General features: G+C 43.1%; 1 protein-coding gene across 1 annotated transcript in view; it reads right to left on the bottom strand.

Moving 5' to 3' along the window:
* Window positions 1-3,489: 3,489 nt before the first annotated feature.
* LOC139370771 (neuroendocrine convertase 1-like) overlaps window positions 3,490-17,595 on the bottom strand; it is a 29,413-nt gene continuing 15,307 nt past the window's right edge. The window contains exons 7-14 of the mRNA XM_071110522.1: window positions 17,255-17,427; window positions 16,811-17,023; window positions 16,567-16,667; window positions 16,202-16,435; window positions 14,639-14,796; window positions 5,936-6,069; window positions 5,592-5,753; window positions 3,490-4,834 (exon numbers count right to left, since the gene is read on the bottom strand). Coding sequence (XP_070966623.1) covers window positions 4,409-4,834; window positions 5,592-5,753; window positions 5,936-6,069; window positions 14,639-14,796; window positions 16,202-16,435; window positions 16,567-16,667; window positions 16,811-17,023; window positions 17,255-17,427 — 1,601 coding nt within the window. The 3' untranslated portion in view covers window positions 3,490-4,408. The remainder of the gene's footprint in view (window positions 4,835-5,591; window positions 5,754-5,935; window positions 6,070-14,638; window positions 14,797-16,201; window positions 16,436-16,566; window positions 16,668-16,810; window positions 17,024-17,254; window positions 17,428-17,595) is intronic.

The raw sequence follows: 17,595 nt of genomic DNA, 5'->3' as shown, positions 1-17,595 counted from the left end.
AAATGTCCATATGAACAGAAATGTCTATATGAACAGAAATGTCTATATGAACTGAAATGTCCATATGAACAGAAATGTCCATATGAACTGAAATGTCTATATGAACTGAAATGTCTATATGAACTGAAATGTCTATATGAACAGAAATGTCCATATGAACTAAAATGTCTATATGAACTGAAATGTCTATATGAACTCAAGTGGCAGATCAGTCACAATCCCAACAACTCAGACACACTCACAAAGTCACTTTGCAGTTTATTACGATAAATCTAATTTTGTACATCCATACAGAATATTTCAGCTTTTGTAAACAATTTTGGACAGAAGCATCGATTTAAATCCAAAATATAAACAAACATTAGAACAACACTGGCTACATTGAAAGATGTATAATTATAGGATGCATGTAAACTGTTCTTCATCTGTCGTCTCAATCTTTCACCTTGTTTGGCAGAGAGCAGGGCTAGAGCCAATACCACAGAAAATAGGGGCTACTTAACACTGTAATGTATGGGGCTCTACATACATAGGGAAACATCACATTCATAGCAGTTCATTACACTGTCATAAGCACTACATAAGCATTTATACATGTAAATGTCAGCTAAGACTAACAACCGCAAGTTGACATAAGATATGCAGTGACATCTACCGACCTGCAGTTGAGAGCATAAATGTGAACGTTTATGTAGGGCATATGAAGGTATAATATATAGCTTATAAATGTGTTATAGTCTTTTAGTGTAAAGCTCCTACATTAAAGTATTACCAGTATACAGTTTACTAAAGTATACTTGGATTGAATGATGATAGGTCCACTAATACCAAAGAGTAGAAATGAAGATATCCAATGCGTTGCATGTAACTAGGTAGTTGTGTCAACATGAGTTTGTAAATGAAGCAACGACATCCAAGCCTGTTTTACAATCACCCAAACACAGAAAAGCTATTTTTCTTCGGCAGCACAACAGTTTGGCAATGTTCATTTCTATTCATAATTCCATTTATTTTGTTTTAATTTAAACCTAGAATTTAACTGAAAATGTCAACTAAAACCACTTGTAATATAAACGGAATGAATTAAGGGATTTATATATACGTATATCATTTTTTAGAAACTGATGAATTTCTAGAAAAATATTTCATTTAATGCAGCGTTGTACTTTGAATCTAAAATAAATCAAATTACACAACATGTGTAGTATATATATATATATATGTATATAGTTATACTGTATATATAGATATATATTTGAAATGTTTCCTTTTAGAGTTATTTTATATTGTCAGTTTAAATAATTATTCAAATGGTTTCAACATGACCAATTTGCAAAAGCTTTAATCATTCATTATATCTATAGATCTCGAGGGTCGAATAACCTCCATAAGAATTACTCAACCAATTGGTTCTTGGTCATTTATTGTCCCCATTTCTTGTTCTTTCTTTTTTTTCTATTATAAAAGAAAATCGCAAAGAATTGAACTTTACTACACATTTTTTCTCAATAGAACAGCATAAAATAGTTTTCAGTTTGAAAAACAGTAAGGGGATTGCATTTTTTTATGCATAATAAAGTATGGTCGGAATCCTAAATTGAAATTGTGAATATACCTCAAAATTACATTCCCCAAATCAGGATTTGGGGCTGAGATACAGTAGCACAGTGAGTACGTCTACTCTTGCAAAAAAACAAATATATGCCAAAATAAATATGTCAATATATAAATATTAAATACAGATTTCATATTTGGAGTTTAGAGAGGTGGTTAGTTTAGAGGTCAAGTATATTTATACTGAACAAAAACACAAACGCAACATATATTGTTGGTCCCATGTTTCATGAGCTGAAATATATGATCCCAGACATTTTCCATACGCACAAAAAGCTTATTTCTCTCAAGTTTTGTGCACACATTTTTTTTACATCCCTGTTAGTGAGCCTTTCTCCTTTTCCAAGATAATCCATCCACCTCACAGGTGAGGCATATCAAGAAGCTGATTTAACAGCATGATCATTACACAGGTGCACCTTCTGCTGGGGACAATAAAAGTCCCCTCTAAAATGTGCAGTTGTCACACAACACAATGCCACAGATTTCTCAAGTTTTGAGGGAGCATGTAATTGGCATGCTAACTGCAGGAATGTCCACCAGAGCTGTTTCCAGAGAATGTAATGTTAATTTCTTTACCATAAGCTCCAACGTCGTTTTAGCGAATTTGGCAGTACGTCCAATCGACATCACAACCTCAGACCACGGTTAACCACGCCAGCCCAGGACCTCCACATCTTCACCTGCGAGGTTGTCTGAGACCAGCCGCCCGGACAGCTGATGAAACTGTGGGTTTGCACAACCAAATAAATTTCTGCACAAACTGTCAGAAACAGTCTCAGGGAAGCTCATCTGTGTGCCCGTCGTCCTCACTAGTGTCTTCAGTTTGGCGTTGTAACCGACTTCAGTGAGCAAATGCTCACCTTCGATGGCCACTGGCACGCTGGAGAAGTATGCTCTTCGCAGATGAATGCTGGTTTTAACTGTACAAAGCAGATGGCAGACAGCATGTATGGTGCCGTGTGGGTGAGCGGTTTGTTGATGTCAACCTAGTGAACAGAGTGCCTCATGGTGGCAGTGGGGTTACGGTGTGGGCAGGCATACGCTACGGACGACGAACACAATTGCATTTTATCGATTGGCAATTTGAATGCAGAGATCCCATGACGAGATGCTGAGGCCCACTGTCATGTCATGCAATTCATCAGCTGCCATCACTTCATATTTCAGCATGATAATGCATAGCCCCATGTCGCAGGGATCTGTACACAGATGGAAGCTGAACATGTCCCAGTTCCTTCATGGCCTGCATACTCACCAGACATGTCACCCATGAGCATGTGTGGGATGCTCTGGATCGAAGTGTACGACAGCATGTTCCAGTTCCCGCCAATATCCAGCAATTTAGCACAGCCATTGAAGAGAATTGGGACAACATTCCACAGGCCACAATCAGCAGCCTGATCAACTCTATGCGAAGGAGATGTGTCGCGCTGCATGAGGTAAATGGTGGTCACACCAGATACTGACTGGATTTCTGATCCACGCCCCTACCTTTTTTTTATGTATCTATGACCAACCGATGCATATCTGTATTTCCAGTCATGTGAAATCCATAGATTAGGGCCTATGGAATTTATTTCAATTGACTGATTTACTTATATGAACTGTAACTCAGTAAAATCATTGACATTTTTGCATGTTGCGCTTATATTTTTGTTCAGTGTAAAAACAACATTACATTCATTGTCTTTGTATAATATATAGATAATAGTGTCAGTCATAATTCAATTATGAACTTGAAATTCTTAAGGTACTGTACATAGCATGCTCAAGCAGGTAGTGCCGTGAAGGGAGAATAGGGCTGTGTCCCAAAAGTCTTAAAAACATCCTTTCCTCATCTCTTTCTCCTTCTCTTGTCTCCTTACTTGGCCAATAGAGCAGCATTTCCCCTATATGCATTTAGCAGTGCAGTGGCTATGTTTTTCATTAATTTGGAGTTGAGGGATACAGCTGGATCTACAAAACAGATGTCGTGGGGCCTGGACTCATCCTGACATCAGACCACTTTTGAGGGCTGAAAACATCGGCTGAACGTTGACTTTGATGTTAACTGTCACTTTAAGACTATTGGATAGATGGCTGGAGGAGGGGTGGAATGCAATCACAGATTCATTTAAATACGCTACAGGGGTTCCCTTTCCTTGTCTCCTTTCCTTCCTGCATATTGATCTGAAAAGACTGAAGCAATATGACAGAGATCTATGGTCTATGGGTTAGCTAGACTTCAATACATCAGGAGGAGGGGGGAGGAGGAGGAAAGGAAGGAGGAGGAGGAAAGGAAGCCACTTGTGGGTATTGAGATGCAACCGACTTACAACTAACTGTACAGAATGAAAGACAAAACTACAGACAGACAGGCTAGAATGCTGCAAGGAAAGAAAAGTAGCGTTTTGGAAAAACAACATCACAATTGGCTGGAAGAGTTTCTATCTGGCGTTCACTCTCCCCCTCCCTCGCTTTCTCCTTCCATGCCCAGCTCCCACCTCCTCACATTTTCTCTCTCACCCCTTACCCCATGGGTGGCCAATCTTGACCAAGGAGAATGGCAGGGCTGTGCAGACTCTAGCCCAGCACTTACACACCTGATTCACCTACCGGTAGTCAACGAAGGAGGTCTTCAATGTAGACCGTGTTTGGTTAAATCGGGTGTGTTCATTTGGCCCCGAATCCTAACTCGACTCAAGTTGGGATTCGGGGGCCGGTTCTGTTAAGCTAGAACAAAAGCCTACACACACTGCAGGACTGGAGTTCCGCCCTTGCCTTACCCACTCTCCTCCCATATCCTCCCTCCTCACTGCCTGTCGTCAGAGAGCATGTCGAAGAGCGCCTGGAGCAGTCGGTCATCTCTGTGTCTGTAGGGCTTGGTGCTATAAAAGCCGTCGCTGTAGTCGCTATACAGGCTGTTGTCCTGCCCACCCTGCTGGTACTGGTTGATCCTGTCCAGGGCCTGGTACAGCTTCTGTGGAGCGACATGAGGGCCTGCTCTCCATGGAAGGGAGGGGGCCCTGCCAGTGTGCTGCTCTCCCCAGCTAGAGGCCTTGGCTGGGGACTGGGACAGGGCGGCTGGGGTCTGTCTGTTGAAGGCCGTCTGGAGGAGACTCAGAAGGGCCAGGGAGGGGGGGAAGGAGGAGGGTCTTGTCTCCTTCCTCTCAGGGGTGGCAGGAGGAGGGGGCTGGGTCTTCTGTGGTGGGTGAACCTCAGCCTGGGTGGGCAGCTCCTATATGACAGGGAGAAGGACGAACAGAAAGTCAGAAAATGGTTTAGAGGTAGCTTCTACCTAGGAGTTGATTTAACTCCTCAGTTCTGCACATTTTCAGTGGATAAGGTCAGTAAGCCACACCGAATTCAATTTCTGGTCAGTCAACAGACAATACATACATACATACATACATACATACATACATCACATACATACAGTATTTATCCCTTATTTTACCAGGTAAGTTGATTGAGAACACATTCTCATTTACAGCAACAACCTGGGAAATAGTTACAGGGGAAAGGAGGGGATGAATGAGCCAATTGTAAGCTGGGGATGATTAGGTGGCCATGATGGTACAGTTTGAAGACCAGATAGGAAATGCAGCCAGGACGCTGGGGTAAACACTCCTACTCTTACAAATAAGTGGCATGGGAACTTTAGTGACCACAGAGAGTCAGGACACCCGTTTAACATCCCATCCGAAAGATGGCAACCTACACAGGGTAATGTCCCCAATCACTGCCCTGGGGCATTGGGATATTTTTTGGGACCAGAGAAAAGGGTGCCCCCTACTGGCCCTCCAACACCACTTCCAGCAGCACCTGGTCTCCCATCCAGGGACTGACCAGGACCAATCCTGCTTAGCTTCAGAAGCAAGCCAGCAGTGGGCTGCAGGGTGGTATGCTGCTGTATGTAGAAACTGGTATGCTTCTGGAGATAATGAATAGGAGGTTAAAAAGAAGTGAATTGCCACTTTAATTATCAAGCTCACCTCTATCATGTCATCCATGTGCTCCACTCCTCTACGGTCATTCTGGACAGCGTTGTAGGGGACGTACACTCTGGGTTTCTTCATGTGCTCAGGCTTTTCTGACGTGCCGTGGAGAATAAGCTTCCAGCTTAGGATCTGACCTTCGTTCTCCATTCGCCCCGACTGACAGAGGGAAATTGAAAAAGAGTGTAAAAATCACCCTGTTTAGACAACATGTTGATGCAATTACCAGCTACATTGTCTATGTGGTTCGAAATTTGTTGGAAAATACTGGATTGGAAATATCCCTTAAAATATATGAAACTCGTGAAACAGCCAAAGTGTTCTCGAGCCCAGGGACTCACTGTGTCAGTGATCTTAAGGGTCCAGGTGCCAGTGGGGTCCTCTCCCCATGTGTGAACTGACATGAAGTCCCAGTTCCTAAAGCCGTTAGATGACGTGTCCCTCTCTCTCTCCGCCAGCAGGACTGTGCTGGTGCCTAATGGGAGAAAATAATGTACAATATAGAGTTGTTTAACTCCAGTTTTCAGATTTACCTATATACAGGGCATTCGGAAAGTATTCAGACACCTTGAATTTTTCCACATTTTGTTCAATCTACACACAATACCCCATAATGACAAAGCAAAAACATGTTTTATTTTTTATTTTTGCAAATGTATTAAAAATTTAAATAAAATTTCTCACATTTACATAAGTATTCAGACCCTTTACTCAATACTTTGTTGAAGCACATTTTGGCAACAATTACAGCCTCGAGTCTTCTTGGGTATGATGCTACAAGCTGTCACACCTATATTTTGGGGAGTTTATCCCATTATTCTCTGCAGATCCTCTCAACCTCTGTCAGGTTGGATGGGGAGCATCGCTATTTTCAGGTCACTCCAGAGATGTTCGATTGGGTTCAACTCCAGCCTCTGGCTGGGCCACTCAAGGACATTCAGAGACTTGTCTCGAAGCCACTCCTGTGTTGTCTTAGCAGTTTGCTTAGGGTCGTTGTCAAATCAAATCACATTTTATTTGTCACATACACATGGTTAGCAGATGTTAATGCGAATGTAGCGAAATGCTTCTGTTTCTAGTTCCGACAATGCAGTAATAACCATCAAGTAATCTAACCTTACAATTTTACAACAACTACCTTATACACACAAGTGTAAAGGGATGACGAATATGTACATAAAGATATATGAATGAGTGATGGTACAGAACGGCATAGGCAAGATGCAGTAGATGGTATAGAGTACAGTATATACATATGAGATGACTAATGTAGGGTATGTAAAGTGGCATTGTTTAAAGTGGCTACTGATAATTTTTTTACATCAATTTTCCTGGCTGGAGTTGAGTCAGGATGTTGGCAGCAGCCACTCAATGTTAGTAGAATCTGTTTTTCAGTCTCTCGGTCCCTGCTTTGATGCACCTGTACTGACCTTGCCTTCTGGATGATAGCGGGGTGAACAGGCAGTGGCTCGGGTGGTTGTTGTCCTTGATGATCTTTATGGCCTTCCTGTGACATCGGGTAGTGTAGGTGTCCTGGAGGGCAAGTAGTTTGCCCCCGGTGATGCGTTGTGCAGACCTCATGGCCCTCTGGAGAGCCTTACGGTTGTGGGCGGAGCAGTTGCCGTACCAGGCGGTGATACAGCCCGACAGGATGCTCTTGATTGTGCATCTGTAAAAGTTTGAGTGCTTTTGGTGACAAGCCGAATTTCTTCAGCCTCCTGAGGTTGAAGAGGCGCTGCTGCGGACACCACGCTGTCTGTGTGGACCAATTCAGTTTGTCCGTGATGTGTACACCGAGGAACTTAAAACTTCCTACCCTCTCCACTACTGTCCCGTCGATGTGGATAGGGGGGTGCTCCCTCTGCTGTTTCCTGAAGTCCACGATCATCTCCTTTTGTTTTGCTGATGTTGAGTGTGAGGTTATTTTCCTGACACCACACTCCGAGGGCCCTCACCTCCTCCCTGTAGGTCGTCTCGTTGTTGTTGGTAATCAAGCCTACCACTTTAGTGTCGTCTGCAAACTTGATGATTGAGTTGGAGGCGTCCATGACCATGCAGTCGTGGGTGAACAGGGAGTACAGGAGATGGCTCATAATGCACCCTTGTGGGGCCCCAGTGTTGAGGATCAGCGGGGTGGAGATGTTGTTACCTACCCTCACCACCTACCCTTACCATCAGGAAGTCCAGGACCCAGTTGCACAGGGCGGGGTTGAGACCCAGGGTCTCGAGCTTGATGACGAGTTTGGAGGGTACTATGGTGTTAAATACTGAGCTGCATTCTCACATAGGTATTCCTCTTGTCCAGATGGATTAGGGCAGTGTGCAGTGTGGTTACGATTGCGTTGTCTGTGGACCTGTTGGGGCGGTAAGCAAATTGGAGTGGTTCTATGGTGTCAGGTAGGAGGTGATGTGGTCCTTGACTAGTCTCTCAAAGAACTTCATGATGACGGAAGTGAGTGCTACGGGCGGTAGTCGTTTAGCTCAGTTACCTTAGCTTTCTTGGGAACAGGAACAATGGTGGCCTTCTTGAAGCATGTGGGAACAGCAGACTGGGATAAGGATTGATTGAATATGTCCGTAAACACAACAGCCAGCTGGTCTGCGCATGCTCTGAGGACGTGGCTGGGGATGCCGTCTGGGCCTGCAGCCTTGCCAGGGTTAACACGTTTAAATGTTTTACTCACATCGGCTGCAGTGAAGGAGAGTCCACAGGTTTTGGTAGCGGGCCGTGTCAGTGGCACTGTATTGTTCTCAAAGCAAGCAAAGAAGTTGTTTAGTCTGTCTGGGAGCAAGACATCCTGGTCCGCGACGGGGCTAGCTTTCTTTTTGTAATCCGTGATTGACTGTAGACCCTGCCACATATCTCTTGTGTCTGAGCCGTTGAATTGCGACTCTACTTTGTCTCTATACTGACGCTTAGTTTGTTTGATTGCCCTACGGAGGGAATAGCTACACTGTTTGTATTCGGTCATGTTTCCGGTCACCTTGCTCTGTTTAAAAGCAGTGGTTTGCGCTTTCAGTTTCGTGCGAATGCTGCCATCAATCCACGGTGTCTGGTTTGGGTAGGTTTTAATAGTTGCTGTGGGTACGACATCACCGATGCACTTGCTAATAAACTCGCTCACCGAATCAGCTTATTCATCAATGTTGTTGTTTGACGCAATGCGGAACATATCCCAGTCCACGTGATCGAAGAAATCTTGAGCGTGGAATCAGATTGGTCGGGCCAGCATTGAACAGACCTGAGCGCGGGAGGTTCCTGTTTTAGTCTCTATCTATAGGCTGGAAGCAACAAAATGGAGTCGTGGTCAGCTTTTCCAAAAGGAGGGAGCAAGAGGGCCTTATATGCGTCGCGGAAGTTATAATAACAATAATCCATGGTTTTACCAGCCCTGGTAGCACAATCGTTATGCTGATAGAATTTAGGGAGTTTTGTTTTCAGATTAGCCTTGTTAAAATCCCCAGCTACAATGAATGCAGCCTCAGGATATGTGGTTTCCAGTTTACATAGAGTCAAATAAAGTCAGTTCAGGGCCATTGACGTGTCTGCTTGGGGGGGGGAATATATGCGGCTGTGATTATAATCAAAGAGAATTCTCTTGGTAGATAATGCGGTCGACATTTGATTGTGAGGAATTCTAAGTCTGGTGAACAGAAGGACTTGAGTTCCTGTATGTTGTTATGATCACACCACGTCTCGTTAATCATAAGGCAAGCCCCCCCCCCCCCCCCCCCCCCTGTTCTTACCAGAAAGATGCTTGTGTCTGTCGGCACGATAAGTGAAGAAACCAGCTGGCTGTAGCGACTCCGATAGCGTGTCTTGAGTGAGCCATGTTTCCGTGAAGCAAAGAACGTTACAGTCTCTTATGTCTCTCTGGAATGCTACCCTTGCTCGGATTTCATCAACCTTGTTGTCAAGAGACTGGACATTGGCGAGTAGTATGTTCGGGAGCGTTGTGCGATGTGCCCGTCTCCGGAGCCTGACCAGAAGACCGCTTCGTCTGCCCCTTTTACGGCATCGTTGTTTTGGTTCGCCGGCTGGGATCCGATCCATTGTCCTGGGTGGTGGGCCAAACACAGGATCCGCTTCGGGAAAGTCGTATTCCTGGTCGTAATGATGGTACGTTGACGTTGCTCTTATATCCAGTAGATCCTCCCGATTGTATGTAATAAAACCTAAGATTACCTTGTGTACCAATGTAAGAAATAACACGTAAAAAAACAAAATACTGTATATTTTCCTAGGAACGCGAAGCGAGGCGGCCATCTCTGTCGGTGCCGGAAGTTAATCCTGTTGCCCTGTTGCAAGGTGAACCTTCGCCCCAGTCTCATGTCCTGAGCGCTCTGGAGCAGGTTTTCCTCAAGGATCTCTCTGTACTTTGCTCCCTTCATCTTTCTCTCAATCCTGACTAGTCTCTCAATCCCTAACGCTGAAATACATCCGCACAACATGATGCTGTTACCACCATGCTTCACCGTAGGGATTGTGCCAAGGTTCCTCCAGACGTGACGCTTAGCATTCAGGCCAGAGAGTTCAATCTTGGTTTCATCAGACCAGAGAATCTGGAGTCCTTTAGGTGCCTTTTGGCAATCTCCAAGCTGGCTGTCATGTGTCTTTTACTGAGGAGTGGCTTCCATCTGGATACTCTACCATAAAGGCCTGTTTGGTGGATTGAGGCAGAGATGGGAGAACCTTCCAGAAGGACAACCATCTCCACAGAGGAACTCTGGAGCTCTGTCAGAGTGACCATCGGGTTCTTGGTCACCTCCCTGACCAAGGCCCTTCTCCCCCGATTGCTCAGTTTGACCGGGCGGCCAGCTCTAGGAAGAGTCTTAGTGGTTCCAAACTTCTTCCATTTAAGAATGGATGCGGTCACTGTTTTCTTGGGGACCTTCAATGCTGCAGAATTGTTTTGGTACCCTTCCCAGATCTGTGCCTAGACATAATCCTGTCTCGGTGTCTCGGACCAATTTCTTCGACCTCATGGCTTGGTTTTTGGTCTGACATGCACCGTCAAGTGTGGAACCTTAGTGTGTGCCTTTCAAAATCATGTCCAATCAATTGAATTTACCACAGGTGGTAAATCAAGTTGTAGAAACATCTCAAGGATGTTCAATGGAAACAGGATGCACCTGAGCTCAATTTTGAGTCTCATAGCAAAGGGTATGAATACTTATGAAAATAAGGTATTTCTGTTTTTTTTATTTTTAATACATTTGCAAAAATGTCTATAAACCTGTTTTCGCTTTGTCATTATGGGGTATTATGTTTCAGATTAATAAGGATTTAATCTGAAACACATGAAATTTGGTGGAGGATCGGTAATGATCTGGGGGTGCTCAGCAAGGCTGGTATCAGGCAGATTTGTCTTTGTGAAGGACGCATGAATCAAGTCATGTACAAGGTTGTCCTGGAAAAAAACTTGTTTCTTTCTGCTCTGACAATGTTCCCCAACCCTGAGGATTGTTTTTTCCAGCAGGACAATGCTCCATGCCACACAGCCAGGTGAATCAAGGTGTGGATGGAGGACCACCAGATCAAGACCTTGTCATGGCCAGTCCAATTTCCAGATCTGAACCCCATTGAAAACCTCTGGAATGTGATCAAGAGGAATATGGATGGTCACAAGCCATCAAACAAAGCCGAGCTGCTTGCATTTTTGCACTAGGAGTGGCATAAAGTCACCCAACATTAATGTGAAAGACTGGTGGAGAGCATGCCAAGCTATTGTTGAAAATCAGGGTTATTCCACCACATATTGATTTCTGAACTCTTGTTAAGTTATTAAAACATTACTATTGTGTTGTTTAAAAATGAATATTAAGTTATTTTCTTCGCATTATTCGAGGTCTGACAACACTGCATCATTGTTATTATTTTCTGCAAATAAATGCTCTAAATGACAATATTTTTATTTGGAATTTGGGATAAATTTTGTCAGTAGTTTACAGAATAAACCAAAATGTTTCATTTTACCCAAAAACATACAGTTGAAGTCAGAAGTTTACATACACCTTAGCAAAATACATTTAAACTCAGTATTTCACAATCCGTGACATTTAATCAGAGTAAAAATTCCCTGTCTTAGGTCAGTTAGGATAACCACTTCATTTTAAGAATGTGAAATATCAGAATAATAGTAGAGAGAATTATTTATTTCAGAATTGTATTTCTTTCATCACATTCCCAGTGGGTCAGAAGTTTATATACACTCAATTAGTATTTGGTAGCATTGCCTTCAAATTGTTAACTTGGGCCAAACATTTCGGATAGCCGAAACAATAAGTTGGTGTGAATTTGGTTGTGAAGTTGGCGTGAGTTGGGTGAATTTTGGCCGATTCCTCCTGACAGAGCTGGTGTGACTGAGTCAGGTTTGTAGGCCTCCTTGCTCGCACACGCTTTTCAGTTCTGCCCACAAATATTCTATGGGATTGAGGTCAGGGCTTTGTGATGGCCACTCCAATACCTTGACTTTGTTGTCCTTTTTCCACAACTTTGTAAGTATGCTTTGGGTCATTGTCCATTTGGAAGACCCATTTGCGACCAAGCTTTAACTACCTGACTGATGTCTTGAGATGTTGCTTCAACATAATGTTCCTCCCTCATGATGCCATCTATTTTATGAAGTGCACCAGTCCCTCCTGCATCAAAGCACCCCCACAACATGATGCTACCACCCCCGTGCTTCACAGTTGGGATGGTGTTCTTTGGCTTGCAAACATCCCCCTTTTTCCTCCAAACATAACGATGGTCATTATGGCCAAACAGTTCTATTTTATTTCATCAGACCAGAGGACATTTCTCCAAAAAGTAAGATCTTTGTCCCCATGTGCAGTTGCAAACCGTAGTCTGCCTTTTTTATGGCTTCTTCCTTGCTGAGTGGCCTATCAGGTTATGTCGATATAGGACTCGTTTTACTGTGGATATAGATACTTTTGTACCTGTTTCCTCCAGCATTTTCACAAGGTCCTTTGCTGTTGTTCTGGGATTGATTTGCACTTTTTGCACCAAAGTACGTTCACCTCTAGGAGACAGAACGTGTCTCCTTTCTGAGCAGTAGGACAGTTGTGTGGTCCCATGGTGTTTATACGTGCGTACTATTGTTTGTACAGATGAACATGGTACCATCAGGTGTTTGGAAATTGATCCCAAGGCTGAACCAGGCTTGTGGAGATCTACACATTTTCTTCTGATGTCTTGGCTGATTTCTTTAGATTTTCCCATGATGTCAAGCAAAGAGGCACTGAGTTTGAAGGTAGGCCTTGAAATACATCCACAGGTACACCTCCAATTGACTCAAATGATGTTAATTTGCCAATCAGAAGCTTCTAAAGCCATGACATCATTTTATGGAATTTTCCAAGCTGTTTAAAATCACAGTCAACTTAGTGTATTCAAACCTATGACCCACTGGAATTGTGATACAGTGAATTATAAGTGAAATAATCTGTCTGTAAACAATTGTTGGAAAAATTACTTGGGTCATGCACAAAGTAGATGTCCTAACCGACTTGCCAAAACTAGCGTTTGTTAACAAGAAATGTGTGGAGTGACTCCAACCTAAGTGTATGTAAACTTCCGACTTCAACTGTAAATATAAATAGTAAAACCAGAGAAACTGATTATTTTGGAGTGGTCTCTTATTTTTTTCCAGAGCTTTATATATATATATACAGTACCAGTAAAAAGTTTTGACAACCCAGGGGTTTTTCCAGGGGTTTTCTTTATTTTTACTATTTTCTACATTTTAGAATAATAGTGAAAACATCAAAACAATTAAATAACACATATGGAATCATGTAGTAACCAAAAAAGTGTTAAACAAATCAAAAAAATGTTTTATATTTGAGATTCTTCAAAGTAGCCACCCTTTGCCTTGATGACAGCTTTGCACACTCTTAGCATTTTCTCAACCAACTTCATGAGGTCGTCACCTGGAATATATTTCAATTAACAGGTGTGCCTTGTTAAAAGTTAATTTGTGGAATTTATTTCGTTTTTAATTAATGTGTTTGAGCAAATCAGTTGTGTTTTGACAACGTATACAGAAGATAGCCCTATTTGGTAAAATACCTAGTCCATATTATGGCAAGGACAGCTCAAATAAGCAAAGAGAAATTACAGTCCATCATTACTTTAAGACTTTGAAAGTTTCTTCAAGTGCCGTCGCAAAAAACCTCAAGCGCTATGATGAAACTGGCTCATGAGGACCGCCACTGGAAAGGAAGACCCAGAGTTACCTCTGCATCAGAGAATAAGTTCATTACAGTTATCAGCCTCAGAAATTGCAGCCCAAATAAATGCTTCACAGAGTTCAAGTAAAAGACACACCACAACATCTACTGTTCAGATAAGACTGCGTGAATCAGGCCTTCATGGTCGAATTGCTGCAAAGAGACTTAGTTGGGCCAAGAAACACGATCAATGGACATTAGACCAGTGGAAATCTGTCCTTTGGTCTGATGAGTCTAAATTGGAGATATTTTGGTTCCAATTCCTGTGTCTTTGTGAGACGCAGATTAGGTGATCTCCGCATGTGTGGTTCCCACCTTGAAGCATGGAGGAGGAGGTGTGGGTGTGCTTCGCTGGTGACACTGTCTGTGATTTATTTCGAATTCAAGGCACACTTAACCAGCATGGCTACCACAGAATTCTGCAGCGATACGCTGTAATCAGCCAACAAGTGCTCAGCATATGTGGGAACTCCTTCACCTGGAATGCTTTTCTAACAAGACTGTTAGAAAATAATTCCAGGTGAAGCTGTTTGAGAGAATGCCAAGATTGTGCAAAGCTGTCATCAAGGCAAAATTTGAGGCAAACTCAAACATAAAATATATTTTGATTTGAATAACACTTTTTTGGTTACTACATGGTTGCAAATGTGTTATTTCATAGTTTTGATATCTTCATTATTTTTCTACAATGTAGAAAAAAGTAAAAAATAAAGAAAAACCCTGTGTCAGGTGTGTCCAAACTTTTGACTGGTACTGTATACATATAGATTTTGTGTGTGCATGCGTGCATGTGCGTGTGTCTAACGAACCTGATGGGGAAGTGATTTTGATGTGTAGGTCTCCTCGCCTGGTGTACACGATGCTGGCCTCCACTTGCACATGCTCCAGTGAGAGGACAGCGTTGTTCTGGCCGGCACAGGCCTTGGTGGGGATCTCAATGGTGATCTCCCCTGCTGCTTTCAATGCCCTGGCAGAAAGACACAGCACAGAGAAATCAGTACTGTGGTTGCAACACAGCACAACATACCAAACCTTTAGCTTAACATATAATGGTCATTATTCATATATTAACGAATACAGTCAAACACAACAATCTGGCATACAGGACTGGAGGAAGGGGCCTGCAGACCAGTGAGCAATGACACAAGTGGAGTCTTAAATCCTCCTGAGATGCTGAGATGGCATGATCATGATGGCCTAGGTAAAGGGGAAACTGGGTGTCAATGCCACTGAGTCGCTTAACCCAAGCTGCCTGGCATAGGGTAGCCTAGTGGTTAGAGCATTGGACTTGTAACCGGAAGGTTGCAAGTTCAAACCCCTGAGCTGACAAGGTACAAATCTGTCGTTCTGCCCCTGAACAGGCAGTTAACCCACTGTTCCTAGGCCGTCATTGAAAATAAGAATTTGTTCTTAACTGACTTGCCTGGTTAAATAAAGGTAAAATAAAAATAAAATAGGGACATCATCAATAATTTAGTTATTAGCTAGAGATGATAACAAACTTAAATGATGCATTTGGTATTTTAGAATTGACAGTTATATGGTCCCTCATACTGACAGTAGTCTACGGGCCAGAGAATTATTTAAACAGCCATTACTAACTTTTTATTCACTAACCACAAATCAATGGGCCAGATTGGGAAACCGTTTCATGTCATTTTTGTAGATTATATAGTACTTTCAAAAAACATATTTTAACATGTTAAATCATCATGATGATGCAAAGCTCTAAAATACCAAACCTATCCTTTAAGATGAAGGTAATTTAGATGATGTAGCCTAGCCTTGGTGGCTAACCTATTGTAGTTAGTGCACTAAACATCTGCTCAGATAAAAAAATCCCTTCCTCCGGGAACAGATTTAGTCTGGAGATAAATGTTGACATAGCAATATTACCAGCTAGCCTTAGCTTATCCTAAAGCCTAAAAACCTAAAGTGATTTAACAAATGAAAGATTTCTCCAAAGATTTTTTGAGCCCTCCGTTACAGAAATCAAAGCCGGAATCCCAGCTTTCCTACCAATACGGACCATGTGCACATACGCACATACACATAAACATAAAATACACAAAAACACACTTGAGCAAACACAAACCTCTAGCTTTCATTTTACTGTTGATATATTGTTCCATATGGGAAACTAGTCAAAAGTAGAGATAGTGTCTTATCAAAGAGCTCTTGATCTGCGTCAATAGAAGAGCCAAAACACAGGGACATCTTAGGACACGGGACTCTGTCCATAAAGGAATTACTGGTACACTTTAAGTTTGCTTGCCCACCAGAATTAGTCTGAAGTGAACAATACAACATGTATGTTATGTCAGGAGGATTAGATGTTTCTGATCTACTAGACTAGTGCAGTGTATTTGTACCTGGGCTGGAAGGAGTCGTCCCTGACGATGCACTGCTTCTTCTCGGGGACGTGTTTCCAGGTGGCCGGGTCGGCCAGGTCCACCAGGGCCTTAGCGTTGAGCAGGCCAAATCCAAAACGACTGTTGACCATCAGGCCTGCCCCGTTCCTCTTCCAGCCGGGATTGTTGGCCAGCGGGTCGAACTCAGAAGTCCACACCACCAAGTGCTGCAGATCCCTCCATGTTAGCTCAGGGCTGGGGGAGGGGTTAGTGGGGATGGACAAATAAGAAATCAGATAGGAAGTCCTGCACACATATTTCATTATGACAGGGAGTCCTAAACACATATTCCATTGACATTGTTTAAGTCAAGATTGTTGCCTCACTTCTGTTCCAGCGACAGGGCAAATATCCCAGCAGCCAGTGGGGCGGAGGCGGAGGTTCCTGTGTGCGTCTCGGTGCATTCGTTATGTAAATCAGCACTGGTCTGCAGGGACACAGAAGTAAACAAAGAAACCACAGGTACAGTAAAGAAAAGTCAAGTTAAAAACGCAATGTACCATAACAAAATGTAGCACAATACCAATCTCCACTATCCAGTGGTGTGGTGTGGAGTTCACTTTAACTCACTATTCTCTGGTCGGTGTAGTCTCCGCTGCTGTAAGCGGTGGCCAGGGTGGAGGAGCACTTCTCAGCGTACCAGGGAGACAGGCCCTGCTGGGAGGCACTGCTGATGGAGATGGTGTAGATGCTGTCCGTGTAGCCGTCACAGTCGCAGTTGTCCCCCTGACGGCCCCCGTTCCCCGATGCCCACACAAAGATGGAGCCCTTCCCGCCGCGGCCCTGAGGGGAAGGAGACAGGTGAGGAGTTAGTGTTAAGTTTGTTTTTAGTAGCCTTTAGCCTAGGTCCCTTTTCTATCTTCCCTTTTTATCAAATTTCAATGTATTTAGATAGGCCATTTGTTTGGATTTCAGTTTGTTTTGACTGCTTTGTAGGTAAATAATAATTTGAGTAAATTTTACAATGAATATGTTTTTTGAGGGGGTAAAAAAGAGAGGACTGTGGTGTGTTACCTTCTGGATGCCGTACTCAAAGGCTTTTGACGCCAGGCGACCGGGGCCCTCCACCGTTTTGCCATCGTCGTTGGGTCCCCAGCTGGCACTGTAGATGTCCACATGGTCTGGGTTGAAGCCAATAGAACTGGCCTCGATGGCGTCCGTCACGATACCGTCCAACATGCGGATCCCTGCAGGGTCAACATGATGAAAATCCTCAGCAACTAGTTGTTTTTAACTGTAGTTGAAGTGTTTTAAGTCATACTTCGAAAGTAGAGTGGTCTTGTGCCCCCAAATAGATTTTCTCATTTTAATATTATATATGAGCTGCCTCCTCTGTGGCTATGTTTTAGCCCCCT

This window comes from Oncorhynchus clarkii, chromosome 17 (assembly GCF_045791955.1).
Source record: "Oncorhynchus clarkii lewisi isolate Uvic-CL-2024 chromosome 17, UVic_Ocla_1.0, whole genome shotgun sequence".
Classification (NCBI taxonomy): domain Eukaryota; kingdom Metazoa; phylum Chordata; class Actinopteri; order Salmoniformes; family Salmonidae; genus Oncorhynchus; species Oncorhynchus clarkii.
This window is presented reverse-complemented; position numbering and strand designations above follow the sequence as displayed.